The sequence below is a fragment of the Hibiscus syriacus genome, unplaced genomic scaffold, assembly GCF_006381635.1.
Source record: "Hibiscus syriacus cultivar Baekdansim isolate YM2019G1 unplaced genomic scaffold, ASM638163v2 tig00008957_pilon, whole genome shotgun sequence".
In the NCBI taxonomy this organism is placed as follows: Eukaryota; Viridiplantae; Streptophyta; class Magnoliopsida; order Malvales; family Malvaceae; genus Hibiscus; species Hibiscus syriacus.
The window spans coordinates 624,803-640,320 of NW_024062178.1; the positions used below are offsets into that span (position 1 = coordinate 624,803).

A 15,518-nucleotide genomic window follows, 5' to 3' on the forward strand; every position below is an offset into this window, starting at 1 on the left:
GTTTATAAACGACATTATTGGAGAATTTTTGCATGTTTATTTTTGTTATTGAATTTAACAACGTGGGTTACTTGGAACACTAAAAAGCAACCATGCTTTTGGCGTGCGAAGGTGTGCATGCTCCCATTCAAACGGAGTTGGGCAATGGCCCCTACATTCCACCATAGCACATATGGTGTTAAAGGGACTGACTTTGGTTTATTTCAGAAAATAAATGGTCGGAATTTCCACCGTCCAATTCTAATACACCAATGTTTTAAACATTTAGACTTTACATGATATCAACAACGAAAATTTTGTTTTAATATTCAGAGTTAATTGTATTACAAGTGTTCAAATTATGATTCTTATTTTAAATTGATGCCTAAATTTTTAAATATTTTAATTTTACCATTAAACTATGACTCTCATTTTAAATTAGTCTATAAACTTCTGAACATTCCAAATTCATACCTAAACTATAACCCTCATTCTATATTAATCCCCAAACTTTTAAATTATTTTAGGGGATGTCTTTGAAACATTCAAAAGTTTGGGGACTAATATAGAACGGGAGTCATAATTTAGGGATGAATAGAATGCCCAAAAGTTAGGGGATCAATGTAGAATAAAAGTCATAATTTGGAGATGTAATTGAAATATTCAAAAGTTTAGAGATTAATTTAGAATTAGGATCATAATTTGGGAATGTGTGACACAATTAACTCTTTTTTTTATCTACACTCTTCTTCAACTACATTTTTCAGTTTATACACAAGGTTGAGAATTGAGGACTTACGAGAATAATTAACTTTGATGACTTTTAAATTATACCATTTTATTAATTAAATTCTAAGGATATATTTGAAAAGTCATTAAGTAATTCGATTTATGTGTAATTATTCGTTATTACGTTAATGTGATATATTTGGACAACCATTATAATAGGAAGATCTTACTAAATTGATTGTAATTGGAACACTACATGCCTTCAGAAATCAGTGTCCCAGATGGCTTGGTTGCCCTCCCCACAACGCCGGTGAACCTCCTCCATTCTCTCCATCGACTTGCAAATTCCGCTGCAGCTCCAGTCGAATGATGCACCACACGGATTCCCCGCTTGAGCTTTCCACTCACAATCTGTTTTTACAAATTTAAACATTGTCATGGATAGATTGTTTCCGAGCACTCTCGGGGTGGGACAAACCTAACGAATCACAAAAATCGCCGAGCTGCATACAAGTGAGGCACAATGGTTACCGTCTTACCAGGGGGAGTGGCACCACAGCATAGACTTCTATCATCTATATGCTCGACATCGAGACCGATAAACCAGGAACCGAAGGAGACGTCTTCGTTCGCATACGTATGGAGTATGTGCCTGGACAGAAAACAAGCAAATAACAAATCCGATCATGATTGAAAACATGTTTTACCGAGAAAGTGTGTACCGATTGACTAAGATATAGGTGGCCAAGTCTTTGGAGATTGCATATATTTGTCCGGTCGCATGCCGAAAATACTTGTTTCCCTCCTCACCGAACTTCCAATATTCCGGCTCACGGTACTTAACACCTCTGCACACAAAAAGAAAGAGGTGACTATGGCCGGAAAGGAAAACCACAGATGATACTCAGGAAAGTTCCTCCTTACTTCTGTGCCAGAACAGGTCTGGACTTCATGCAACCGATATAAACACGGGGTTTCGATATGTGACGAGCTAGTGTAGAACTCACCATACCTATAGAATAATTCAACATTGAGTCACCGAGATATAGAACAGTTTAAGAAGAAATGAAAGTATTGAGAAGCTTAATTTGGCAATACTAACCTAGATTTACATGTACATCGTCGTCGACTTTAAGATAGAACTCGGCGTCCCACTTTGCAACTGCTGCTGAAAAGTATGTTCTAGTTTTCAATGACAGTTCATGGTACCCTTCGATATGATTCTGCCAAACAAAACATTCAATCCTACATAGCCTTCACTTAACAGGTAGAAAATTTGAGTTTCTAAATTGCGTCCGGGCCAGAAGTGATAGCGTACCAGGTGCAAAAAGTCCTTGTGTTGCTCTTCTTCCGCATCGATAGCACGATCTAAAGAACCACCAGGGGTTGAACTGATGACCACCGATACATTACCGTTTTAAGAAAGCTAACTGCAATGTCAAAGTTAAATGCTTCGAGCTTTCCATCGAATTTACCTGTGTCCTATGACGAATCGAATTACGATTCCCTTCTCTTTCTCCAACCTCTTTAAGTCCTCCCCTAAGAACAATAACCTTGAAGTATAAATACTAGACTAAGACCTCTTCCCTGGTACAATGCCAAAAGAGTATTGAATCAAACCTTGAGGCATCCAAGTTTTCCGAATTGAATCCCTTCGTTTTCGACTGTTTAACGCGGTAATAATTCCCATAACAAAGAATACTTTCCTGCGTCTATTCAAGCCGATCGGAGATCCTTCCTCACCATCTGTTTTGGCAGCTCTAGCTGCAGCTAGCTGCATCTCCAATGAGGAGATTGTCTTGTCTAATGCCCTGAAAGAATACAATTCGAACCATGAATTTCGGGCATACTTAATCCTTCTGTTGAACGATAAAAGCGAAACTTACTTAATTAAATCGTGGGTTTGCAAAAATCGGGAAAGAACATTGCCTGCTTGAATGGAAGGATCCTGTTCTAACATACATGAACACCATCAGGAACCAGGCAAGCAAATATAGCTCACGACAACATTCAACTGTAAACTTGCCTTATTGCAATTAATCATCGGATGAACTTCGTTGATTCGATGTTTCATTTCAGAAGAAGCCTCCCCCTCCGTTCTAATCGGATCCAAAATATCCCAAAATCTGTAAACAATGCTACATACACTCCTAGTCAATGCAACAACATACTGAGTCAAGAAATGCAGATACTATACAATTGACGAGAACAAAAATGCACATTAATGGACACTGATTTCAAGAACTGGAACCATAAATCTATTAACATAAGAGCCAAATCTATCCCTAGAGAGCCATTTTTCTTTATGATTCTGCAGCAAATCAGCAAACAGGTACAAGGTGGCTGAGAAATGCAGCAATATTCAAAGCATCTAAATTATAATCTGAAACCCATAAAAAAGGAACATAAATTCTTAAAGTTTTACAGTTCAAATTATGAACTTGATCATTTCATAATCCAATTAGAAAAAGGAAGAAAAAAAAAAGCTAACCTGTTGACAACTAGTACACCTGAGCAGAAACTGGCAAAGCAAAACAGAGAAACCCATTTAGTGGGAACTCCATTGACAGACTTTTGAGGTCTACTACTCAAACCCATAGCACAAAAAAGAAATCCTAAATAGCTTTAGCTTCAAGATATCTTAAAAGCTTCCTCCTTTTTTTCTCTTTGAAAACTGTTCAAGTGTCACAAAGAAGAAGCCATGAAAGAGAAAGGTTTAACAGCAACAGGCAAATACCCAGTAACAACAACAAAACAATGTAATTCCTGGGAACTGAAAGAGACAGATGTTTGCTCTCCTCTCATCATATTACCCCATCTTCCCCTTTCTTCTTTTTCCTTATAGACTAATTATCCTACCCTAAACCCCATAATAATGCTACTATAATCATTCAACATCATTTATTTTCCCATGAAAATTTCTTGGATTTTTTCTAGGTGAATGAACTTGTTTAAAGGGTTTAGTTATGTTAGGTAGCTAGTCTCATCTCCTCCTCTTCCTCTTGTACTGCCTAATTGATTAGAGTTGTAGGTGACTGAAGTTTTGGCATTTCATCAATGAATTTTGATAATTCCAGCCTTATAACAATTTTGATTGTTTGCAATAAATTTTCTTATTGCCAAAAAAATGAAACAATATAATGCAAATAATAATAATAATAATAATAATAATAAAATTGCAGTATTTTTAGTAGGAAAAATGCTTTTTAGAGGGGTCGGTTTTCCACTTTGTTATGTAATGAATTTTGCTTAATTAATGTATAAAACATACTTAGAAAGAGACAATTGAAGTGTTGGGTCATATCTTAACAAGCAATCAACATGTAGAGTAATTTAAGCTACCTCCAGAAAACCTACCTTCTAAGATACTGGACCACAAGGGCATGTAGGAGTACTTATAATTATGGAGTCTAAAGAGTTAATAATTCTATTTCATATGCTTTAAAGAGAAATAGATCAAAGAGAGCAACTTATGATTACATCATGTCTATGTATTTCATATGTGTTTGCATATTACTGTGGTGCATGTATGTATAGGGATCGACATTTCACTTAGGCTCGACCCGACCCAAACAGATTATTTTTTTAATTTGAAAATCTAAATTCGAGTTCACGTCGAGTGTAAGTTTTGACCTTAAAAATTGAAGTTTTAGTTGAGTAAGACCTTCATAAATCTTGAACCCAGTTAGATGTGGGTGGGATGGTTTAAATTTTAGATCGAATTCAAGTATATAAAAACCCGATCCAAGTTACCATCCCTGTATATGTATGCCTTGAAGAATAGGATGATAGATGCAATAACATGCATATCACAGGGGGCAATGATGCATCATCATTGGCTGGGCACTACAGCAAAACTGGCTTGTTGCGGCGTTTTTTTTACTTATAGCGGCGTTTTTAAGCGTCGCTAAAAACACATGCGGCGTTTTGACAAACGCCGCTAAAAGCGCCGCTAAAAATAGCGTCGCTAAAGTTTGCGGCGTTTTTCAAGAAAAAACGCCGCAATAGGTGTTGATATTTAGCGGCGTTTGACAGACAAACGCCACAATAGATGTTGATATTTCGCGGCGTTTGGAAGACAAACGCCGCAATAGATGTTGATATTTAGCGGCATTTGGAAGACAAACGCCACAGTAGGTGTCGATTTGTAGCAGCGTTTTTCTCAGAAACGCCGCAGTAGGTGTTGATGTTTAGTGGCGTTTTTATCACAAACGCCGCAATAAGTGTTAAGGTTTCGCGGCGTTTTTAGCTTAAACGCCGCAATATGTGTTTGATTTGGCGGCGTCTTTAATACAAACGCCGCTAAAGATCGGTATATAGCGGCGTTTTAGAATACAAACGCCGCTAAATTACACAGAATTTAACAGTTCTAAAAATTATGCTGAATGCCCCAAATCTGTTTTTTCAACCTGTTCCATTATCCAACAAACAAAACAACAATAACATCAAAATCTATATCCATAACAAGCAACATCAAATCCAATATAATAAATAAAAGTTTTCATTAACATAATATAAGTTCAGTGAAACACGGTCCAGTAACATTAACATAATGCTCATAACATAAATGAGTCTACGATAGTGGATTCTGAGGTTGCGTTTTCTGTATCATCAGCATCATATCATTGAGTCGTTTTTCAAATTCTTCACATCTCTGCTGATATGTTGCTTCTCTTTGTGCTGCCGCTGCCTCTCTTTGTGCTGCCACTGTTTCTCTCTTTGCTTCCGCTGCTGCTCTGGCTGCTTCCGCTGCTGCTCTCTCTGCTTCCCTTGCTTCATTTTTCGCTTTCAAGTCAGCCATTTGTTGATCCATCTCAGCCAACTTTTCTTTTAAACGACCAACTTCTAATTGGGAAGATCGAGACTGTGATGACATGTACTGTGATGAACTAGATCCAAAATATTTGGTGGGAGTAACGAATGATCCTTGACAGCGCACCCGACCATATCTTTTAGGACCCAAAACGTCATTAATAGCTTGGTTTTCAATGTAATCATCATTAGCAATACCTTGACTCGAAGTAGTAATATGATACTCCGCCCTTTTCTCCCTCAATTTTTCCTAATAATAAAGTGAATAATTAATTAAAATAAAAAATGTCATGGTACAAATATAAATAAAGTAAGGTAAATTTAAAACATCTACCCAATAAACGTACCATAATTTCTGCAGCGTCAGCAGTCATAGGAGTGCCATCCTTCTTCGTATGTGTCATGTCGAAGAGTTGGATTCGACCAACTTTAGAACCGGATGTATTTTCCTACAATGTATCATAATGTAATTACTATGAGGTAGTATGTACATGGAATAAATAAAATAATTTCAATAATCTATAATACCTCCTCATGAGCTATACAAGCAAAGCTCTTCGATCCAGCCGTGTGCGTAAACTTTTGTTGTTGCCTGCTAGCAACACCAACATGCTCTCGGTCCTACAATGTCAAACAACCACTTTTAATGATGATTTAAATTTCGTGACAACTATTTACGAAAAAATACATCATACCTGTCCTTTTTGGGAACTCCAAAATCTGACTGCATCTTCCCATTGGTACCTGAGCATTCCTGGTGGGACTATTTGCAACATCTCTTCAAGGCTGAGATCATTCTTGAAGTATTTCTTCTTTAAGGAGCTCTTGTGGTCCCTCCATCTCTTCCCTAACGCTTGCTTCACATAATCGTCAGAGACCTCTAAAAAAAAAATCTCCTATACATAAAATAAGTTTGCACCGTAAGTATAAATTAATATTGAATTTCTATAGAGTATCTATTATAATGACATTATTACCTTAACAAAATCCAATGCTTGATTTTTGTTACTATTAGGCATTTCGCGCCATGACTCATAATTGATCGGTAACATATTCGCATTACGTCCAACTATGCCTAAGTAACCTGCTAGAAGACGTGATTCTGGGCCAATAGGTTGACCGACATCGTTTCTTGAAACTTTGACACGATGCCCAGGAGGAAGTTGGTATAATTCCTTCAAAGTTGTACGTCCTCGAGTCTTGCGCGTTCCAGCATTTTCAGCTATATAAGAAATTATTAAATGTTAGTGTTGAAAATGAACAAAGTAGTAAATAAAGTTTCGAAGATTACCTTGAATGTCTACTTCTTCAACAGTTTCAGGAACTTGGGAAGACTTAGGTGCATTTGATTCCTCATTATTTATTTCTTCATGGTCTTCAGAAGCTCGAACAACCCGCAAATCAGTTATTTTTCTCCTCGGCATTATATCTGTAATAAACAAACATGAGTAATAAAAAATGATTTATCTTTGTTCACATGGAAAGACAGATTTTGCGTAGGATACCAAATTAGAAAGTTATATTAGAAATTTAAAGATTTAAAATGAGATTATTATTAAAAAAAGTACAAATAAAATACCTCTACAATACGAGACTTTAGAATTTTGATGGGTGACCACACCCAGTATCCTTTAGTACATCCTGAATTCAAATTATTTATTCAATTAATTTTCAAAAACAAATAATTCTTGATTTTCATGGTAAACTCGGATCACATTTTCAAGTTCGATTGAGACTCACACAAAGGTTAACCGAATCACACAAAGTGGAACTTGCATTCATTTATACAAGCAAAACTAGCGATTCTGAAATAACTACATGGTCAAACAAGACAGAGGAACGAAGGCAAGTACGAAATAACTACATGGTCAAACAAGAAAGAGGAACGAAGGCAAGTAAGTACCTTAGCTGCTCTTCCAAGGTTTAAGGACTCCAACAACTATAACAGCAACTATGATTAGGAGAATCAAAATGGCGATGCACATCCTCTTTCGTGTACTCTTATGTCGATTCTTTGCTTTTTGAAGGGCAACCGTCCCTGACTGGACATTACTGACTGCAGTTGAAACCTGAACAAGATTTCATTAACGCACAATGCCAAGCAAAAACACACCACTCGACCTAATATGCATACTAATAAATACTTGGTAAACCACCCATTCTAAGAGATTTGAGAATATGAACAAACCTGACTATCGATGTTGTCTAAAATTTCTCCTTCTGCTTCAACAAGAACTACAAAATCAAGGTAAATCTGACAATAACAACCCCATTAGAAAAGTTAACTCGGTTTAGTCCATAATACATGCTAATGCGCATCTCACGTTGAATCAACTACTAAGAGAAAGAAAGCCTAACCTGGGTATCGCGAAAAGCTTCTCATTTTCGTCTCGTAATTTTTGTTCCGAGTCTGAAATCAGAGAGAAATCGAAGGGAAACAAGGGAAGAAGGGTTAAGAAATGATGGGTTGGATTTGGGATTTTACTTATCGACCGAAGAATGGTGTACTACTTGCGACGACGTTGGAGGCGAAAGAAGCTGGGTGCAATGAAGGAGATGGCTTCTGTAATTGACATGAGGGAACGGATAATAGTGATGGAAAAGAGGGCTAGGGCTAGAGGAGAATTAAAACGGACTTTGCGGCGTTTAAATATACAAACGCCACTGAAGGGTAACCAATTGCGGCGTTTTTAATTGAAAACGCAACTAATGTTAAAAACATTTGCGGCGTTTTTTGTCAAAACGCCACTAAAGTACGCATCATTTGCGGCGTTTGTTAGCAAAACGCTGCTAAATTACTAATACTTTGCGGCGTTTCTACGAAAACGCCACTAAAGTACGAGGCTATAGCGGCGTTTTCATACGAACGCCACTAAAGTAGGAAAGGACGTAGCGGCGTTTTCATACAAACGCCACTAAAATATAAATATTTTGCGGCGTTTTTTTTTATAAAAACGCCACTATATAATACACCTATTGCGGCGTTTGTAAAAAGCCGCCGCTATTGTACTACTCATTAGCGGCGTTTATATCTAAAAACGCCGCAAAATGTTTAATATATAGCGGCGTTTTTGGATACAAACGCCGCTAAATACCTTTATTTATATTAGATTAACATATTTTAAATATTTCATTTCTTCTATACATAACCTAAAGTTATAACCATACATTTTAATTAAAACAGAAGTACTTATGCATAAAACTACTTAACAACAAAACACATTATAATTTAGAAACATTAAAGTACTTATGCATAAAACTACTTAAAAACAAAATACATTATAATTTAGAAACATTAAAGTACTTATGCATAAACAGTCTTCACCATATTGTTCAGTACAATTTAGTCTTCATTGCTCTTTCGTGGGGAAAGGACGTAGGAAAGCTGTTTTCCTTGTTTGACGACGCATCGTTAAGTTTTTCCTCCGTGTAAATTCTATATGGAGAAACTCTTCATCCATTTCACCAAATAAATCTCCTACTTCCGGTTCACCAAGAAGACTCCTTGCGCGCTTCAGTGCTTCACTTGAAACAGATAACGACCCTCCACCTACAGTATAAAACTTGATTGGAGGTGCTTGGGAATTGAATCAAACATTAAAATATATTTAAATAGATGAAATAAATGTTTACTTGGAGTAACAGTAGAGGCAACATCGTCTTCATTGAGGATCGATACTGCTTTTGCAATTGAAGATTCTTTCAACGCCACAGAGTTACCAAATTCGGTTCTAAACATAGGGTATTTTTCCATTTCTCTATCATCATTCTCAATACCCTTCGAAGATCCTACATGCGTACGATCTATGAAATTTGAGTGACCGTACAAAAAAGGAAATATAGCGGCATAAAGATTCATAGAATTTTACCTTCAAGTAGGAGATCGGCCATGGAAGGGTATGGAGCAATATGAGTTCCTGTCGAGTCATCATCGAGTTTCGACGGCGAAACCGGACCGATAGCCTCCCAGCGATAATTTGATCCATCGTCAGAGCAAAGACGCCACGTAGACATTCCGACGATAATTTCTCTTACTCAAGGCAAGACCTGCTATTTTTTTTCTCAAATATGTTAGCTTTCTGGGTTTTCCCCATTTTCAGAATACCAACCAAAACAAAATTGAAAAAGATCAGGAGCTAAGATAAGAGGGATCAAACCGTGGAATTGTGTTATAGTTCGTCGGTGAGAGGGCCGATTTGGTCGCCGGGATAGACAAAAGACGACGTCGCTTGGAATCGTGTGAGGGTTGTTGTTGTACCAGAGAAGAAACTGTGAGGGAAGAAGAGTTGAAATGATTTTAGGGTTTGGGTGGGAGAAAATGGAGGATAATATATTTAACATTTTGCGGCGTTTTTACAAAACGCCACTATATCACATGTTTTTGCGGCGTTTATACAATAAACGTCGCTATATTACACTATATTACGGCGTTTTTAGCTAAAACGCCGCTAAATGTCTACTATATTGCGGCGTTTTTACTATAAACGCCGTTATTGTTTAACCTTTCTGTGGCGTTTGTCTAAAAATGACGCAAAAACTATTATTAATTGCGGCGTTTGTTGAAAAAACGCCACTATATACCATCCTATGGCGGCGTTTTTCACAAAAACGCCGCTATATTTATACTATTTTGCAGCGTTTTCAAAAAAAAACGCCGCGAAAGTCTCAATTTGTGATGTTTGAAATGAAAACGCTGCTATATGTAATATTTTTGTGGCGTTTTATCATAAAACGCCGCTGAAAACGCCACTACAGAACACTTTTGCTGTAGTGGGGATACATGCGCCCTTGTCCAAATATACTTTAATCATTTACATTTTTTAAAAATAATACTATTATTTTTAAATGAGCTTGCTTTATTGATTATAAATATGGATAGAATTCCATTTGAATCCATGGATTAAATATTCAATAATTTATACAAATCCAATCCGATCTAAATTACTATTTAATAAACAACTATTTTTTTCTTTCATATCTTTTACATTCTAGTTAATCATAGAATATATGAATATTGACATAATTTTTAATATTAAAAGAATAAAATAAACCCGAATTATGATATCTAACTATTATTAGATTTAGATCAATCTATCGGATCCGGATACAAAGTAGACCGGCACAAAGGACAAGTAACGCGACCCACGTCAACCCATGGATCAATACACTCTCTATGTAACACATGAGAGCACAGACAAAGCGCTCTCATCTCATCACTTTTCTCCATGTACTCGAAGCATACTCCACAGACCCTACCATCATCACCATTCTTCACTTGTTCATCCTCATGGTCTCCGAATCTTTTGCCAAAATCACCATATTCGATAACCGGCAAGTTGTCCTTAATCATCGCCATAAGAACCCGGTATCGACGGAGATCGACCGTCTGTCAAAAGAACGTAACCATACCAGAAACATAAACTTCTTCCGGCGGCGGTGGCTCAAGAAGACCGAGAATAGTGAGTCCCATGTTGAATAGGAGCTTGACGAAGTTTACACTTTACAAGGGTGAGGAAGAACATAGAAGGGATGTAGCTTTTCATGATCTTCATGGGGAAAGCTGACAGAGATCGGAGAAAACTGGGAATAATTTATGTTCGCAGTTTCAGAAGAGTTTTAAAGAATGAAATCGGGAAGACGAAGGAAGGATGTTGTCATGTTCTCCAAAGTTTATTTCTATTTGCTATGAAAACATCGATTAAAGTAATGCTTATTATAGAACTGATAATTAAGATTTCATAAATGAGATTGACTATGGTAGTTTAATAATTTGATAAATGACGTATCCTTCAACCTACATCTTGTCGTTAATGCAAGCAATAAGTAAGGGTGTAAATATATCAAATTTAAATGAATAAAGTTGTGTTTGGGTTCGCTTATTTTTTAATGTGTTCATATTTAATTTGTGTTCGTTTGAAATTTTAAAATCATGTTCATATTTATTTGTTTATTTTTTAATGTTTAAGGTTAGCGAACATGTTTATATTATTTGAGTTGTCTAGGGCAACAAACCCTCTTTTTATTATTTTATTTGCATGCCAAAAAAATGGTGTAATTACGCTACTAGTCTTTAAGCTTTTTAAGTATCATAGTTTGAACTCCAAAATTCACCATGTGATCAATTTAGTTCATACCTTCACCAATATTTAAAGTGAAAAAAAAGAAAAAAAAAATAGAGAACCGGATAAAGAAGTAGATAAACAAGCTAATAATTGCCCTTCAAAGGAGTTTGTTCATGAAAATAAACGAACTTAACACACATATGTTCGTGTTTGTTCATTCATTAAATGAACATAAAAAATTTATTCATATTCATTTATTTAACTTAATAAATAAACATAAACGAACATCATATAAATTGTTTATAAACAACTCATTGTGCTTTCTATTCATTTATACTTCTAATTGTCGAAGCCGTCTTTCGGTTGGGCCCGTAATTGGGCTTCGACTTAGGAAAATGGATTAGGAGTCGCCACCGATCATTTATTTGAAAGCAAATGGGTTGATCAAATACCTTATTTCTTACCTGATTTGCATCTTACCAAGATGTGTCGGATTTGGGAGTCAGTTACAAGGGTTAGCACCCTTGAACTGCCCTTTCGGTACTACGTAATTTTCAGTTGTCTTAAATTAAGAAAATTGTAACTTTAAATTAAAAGGTAAAAATACGATCACAATTACTTACCTCTGACTGGTTTGAACGAAAACCATTAAACATTTGGGTAAACAACACGAGAGACCACCAAACTATAATCAATAATCGATTTTGCCACCGAACTATTTTTTGTCCCAATTCGACCACCAAACTTTTTAATTGATTCAATCAGACCACTCTCCGTTAAAAAAAACAGAGAGTCCTACGTGGTTGTTAATAAATTGGCATAATTATATAATTGATCATTAATATTTACATTATCTATCAATTTAGTCACTATTTTAATTTAATTAAATAAATTTAACTATTCAATTAGAACATGACACATGTCAATACATGATTGGAAGGCTTTATTTATAAATTTTAAATTATTTAATTAATTGATTTTTAACCAATTAGGTGGTGACACGTGTCACCACCATGATTGAAATGGAAAATTGAACAACAAGTTGAGTTGCGCCCAAAGAGTTTCAAACCTGCGTCCAAGGGGAGAAGAGTAATCAAGAGCCCAAACCAAAGTTCCCCAATGATTTTAACTTACAACAATTTGTATTTGACTTGTACCGTCAAACAAATTATTTGGTTAAATAAATTTTAGTTCGATTAATGGTTACAAATTTTTTTTTGGTTAATTCGATTCGGTTAATAATTTTCAAATAAATTTCGGTTCGATTAACGGTTAAGGAAAAATAATTTATTTGAACGAAATTAACCGAACGAAATTAACCGAATTTCATTCTTTAACATTAATCGAACCGAAATTATTTGACCGTTAATCGAACCGAAATTTATTTTGAAATTATTAACCGAATTTTTTTATTTAACATTAATCGAACCGAAATTATTTGACCGTTAATCGAACCAAAATTTATTTAAAAATTATTAACCGATTTTTTTCTTTAACCATTAATCGAACTGAAATTATTTGACTGTTAATCGCACCCAAAATTATTAACCGAATAAAATAAATTATTTTTTCTTTCTTTAACCATGAATCGAACCAAAATTTATTTGAAAATTATTAACCGAATCAAATCAACTGATTTTTTTCTTTAACCATTAATAAAACCGAAATTATTTGACCGTTAATCGAATTGAAATTTATTTAAAAATTATTAACAGAATAAAATATATTATTTTTTCCTTAACCGTTAATCGAACCGAAATTTATTTGAAAATTATTAACCAAATCGAATTAACTGAATTTTTTCTGTAACCATTAATCGAACTGAAATTTATTTAACCAAATAATTTATTTAACGATAAAAGTCAAATAGAAATTGTTGTAAGTTAGAAACATTGGGAGCTTTGGCCTAACAGTTTTGGCGCTTGGGACTTTTCTCCCCCTTGGACGCAGGTTCTAAACTCCTTGGGTGTAACTCTATTGTTCAATTTTCCATTTCAATCAGGTGGTGACACGTGTCACCACCTGATTGGTTAAAAAATTAATTAATTAAATAATTTAAAATTCATAAATAAAACTTTCTAATCATATATTGGCACGTGTCATGTTCTAACTGGATAGTTAAATTTATTTAATTAAATTAAAATAGTGACTAAATTGATAGAATATGTAAATATTAAGGACCAATTATATAATTATGCCAATTTATTAACGGACACGTCACCAAATTATCGGCCACGTCGGACTCTCTGTTTTTTTTAACGGAGAGTGGTCTGATTGAGTCAATTAAAAAATTTGGTGGTCGAATTGAGATAAAAAATAGTTCGATAGCAAAATTGATTATTAACCATAGTTTGGTGGTCACCCATGTAGTTTACCCTAAATATTTTAACAATGTTAGATTTATAAAGTAAAAAATAAAAAGAAAAAAAAAATGTACATTAAGTAAGGGTACTTCATACATAAGAAATGAAAAACAAATAAACACAAAAACGATCACATAAACAAATTAAATAGGAATTAAGGAAATAAAAAAAATCAACAATAAATATATAAAAAAACAGAACAAAAGAACAAGTAAATACCCACTGTCAATATATATACATAAGTGCAAACGTTAAATTAAATAAAAATAATAATAATTAAAATGTACATTAAATAAAGTGGACTTAAACGAAATAAACACAAATCTGGTGGCCAAATTTAATAATAATTAGTGTTAAAATCGAATCAGTGGGAATTAAATAATTAAAAACAGAGGTGGACTAAAATTGGGATTAACCCATTTATGTTTAAAAACATGCGGGTCTGAGGGATGACACGGGTCAGGTCACGGTCCAAAACGGGTCAGCTATAAAGTCCATTTTTCTTTTCTGATTTCTCATTTCTCATTTCCAAAACAAAAGGCCCCTCCCCCTAAATGCTCATTATCTCTCGCATGTTCATCCCATTGGATGAACACAGGTTATAATTTCCAGAAATCGGCCCTCGGCCGCCCCACGCTGTCTTGCCGCCGCCGTTCATCGACGGCAAAAATCCTTTATTTTATAAATCCGAAAGCTCTTTTAATCTAGTTTTTAAAAATCAAAACATTTTTTTATAACAAATGAGCCTCGGGGGCTAGATCTACAAAAGAAGATCCCGACCAAGCCCCTCCGTTCAACGACAGCAAAAATCATTTTTTAAAAATCCGAAAGCTCTTTTAATCTAGGTTTAAAAAATCAAACGTTTTTTTATAACAAATGAGCATCGGGGGCTAGATCTACAAAAGAAGATCCCGACCAAGCCCCTCCGTTCATCGGCTAAAACGTTCTCTTTGGGTTTCTTTCGAACCAAAACACAGCAAAGGCACAAAAAAAACAACACGCAAAGGTATGAATTTTACATTTCTTTCTTTCTGTCGAAATATAAATGCTTCGAAAAAAACTACTGTTCTTGGCTGCAATTTGTTTGTAATTTTTGCTTGATATTTCGTATCTCGTATGAAATTCTTTTGTAAAATAACTGTGCAAAAGTTTGCTTGTATTTCGTACGAAAATCCTGTGTTACAAATGGATGATTACACTTATTTATAATGCGAAATAAATCCTATTTTTAGGAGTGTCCTATTTGATTTAGACTTCTAATGCTCCTTTGTTGTTTCTGTTGTGTTGCGTGGCATTGGTGATGGTCCTTGTGAGATCCTTGCAGCGAACGATTCAGAGTGGTTGGTGTGTGGCCGTGAAAACTGGAGGCTGACCAAGATGCTTGCGGCGCTGTGGATGGGGAGAAGAGATTAGGGTTAGAAAACCCTAATCTGTCTATTCGCTCCAGCATATCATGAACCCGGTTGTGGCTCGGGTCGTTGATTACAACTTGGGCTGCTTCAAGTGGGTTCTCTACTGGGTGTTATTTGTGTAATGGATTCCTGTTGGGCCAGTAGCTGTGTAATCATTTCGG

At 35.3% G+C, this 15,518-nt stretch overlaps 1 protein-coding gene across 2 annotated transcripts; it reads right to left on the bottom strand.

The window, feature by feature from the left end:
* Positions 1 to 885: 885 nt before the first annotated feature.
* Positions 886 to 3,742, bottom strand: LOC120202635 (beta-1,6-galactosyltransferase GALT31A-like). Of its 2 annotated transcripts, none has more exons than XM_039203042.1 (11): positions 3,200 to 3,742; positions 2,735 to 2,858; positions 2,595 to 2,656; positions 2,329 to 2,519; positions 2,184 to 2,247; positions 2,027 to 2,099; positions 1,811 to 1,931; positions 1,633 to 1,720; positions 1,431 to 1,556; positions 1,248 to 1,360; positions 886 to 1,119 (listed from the first exon to the last, which is right to left on the bottom strand). In XM_039203042.1, exons 1-11 carry the CDS (start codon positions 3,304 to 3,306, stop codon positions 971 to 973), a joined length of 1,218 nt encoding a protein of 405 aa, XP_039058973.1. In that variant the 5' UTR covers positions 3,307 to 3,742; the 3' UTR covers positions 886 to 970. The 2 variants fall into 2 exon arrangements, with proteins under 2 accessions (XP_039058973.1, XP_039058974.1); XM_039203043.1 differs by having other exon boundaries at positions 887 to 1,119; positions 2,735 to 2,834; positions 3,200 to 3,741.
* Between the last annotated feature and the right edge of the window lie 11,776 nt (positions 3,743 to 15,518).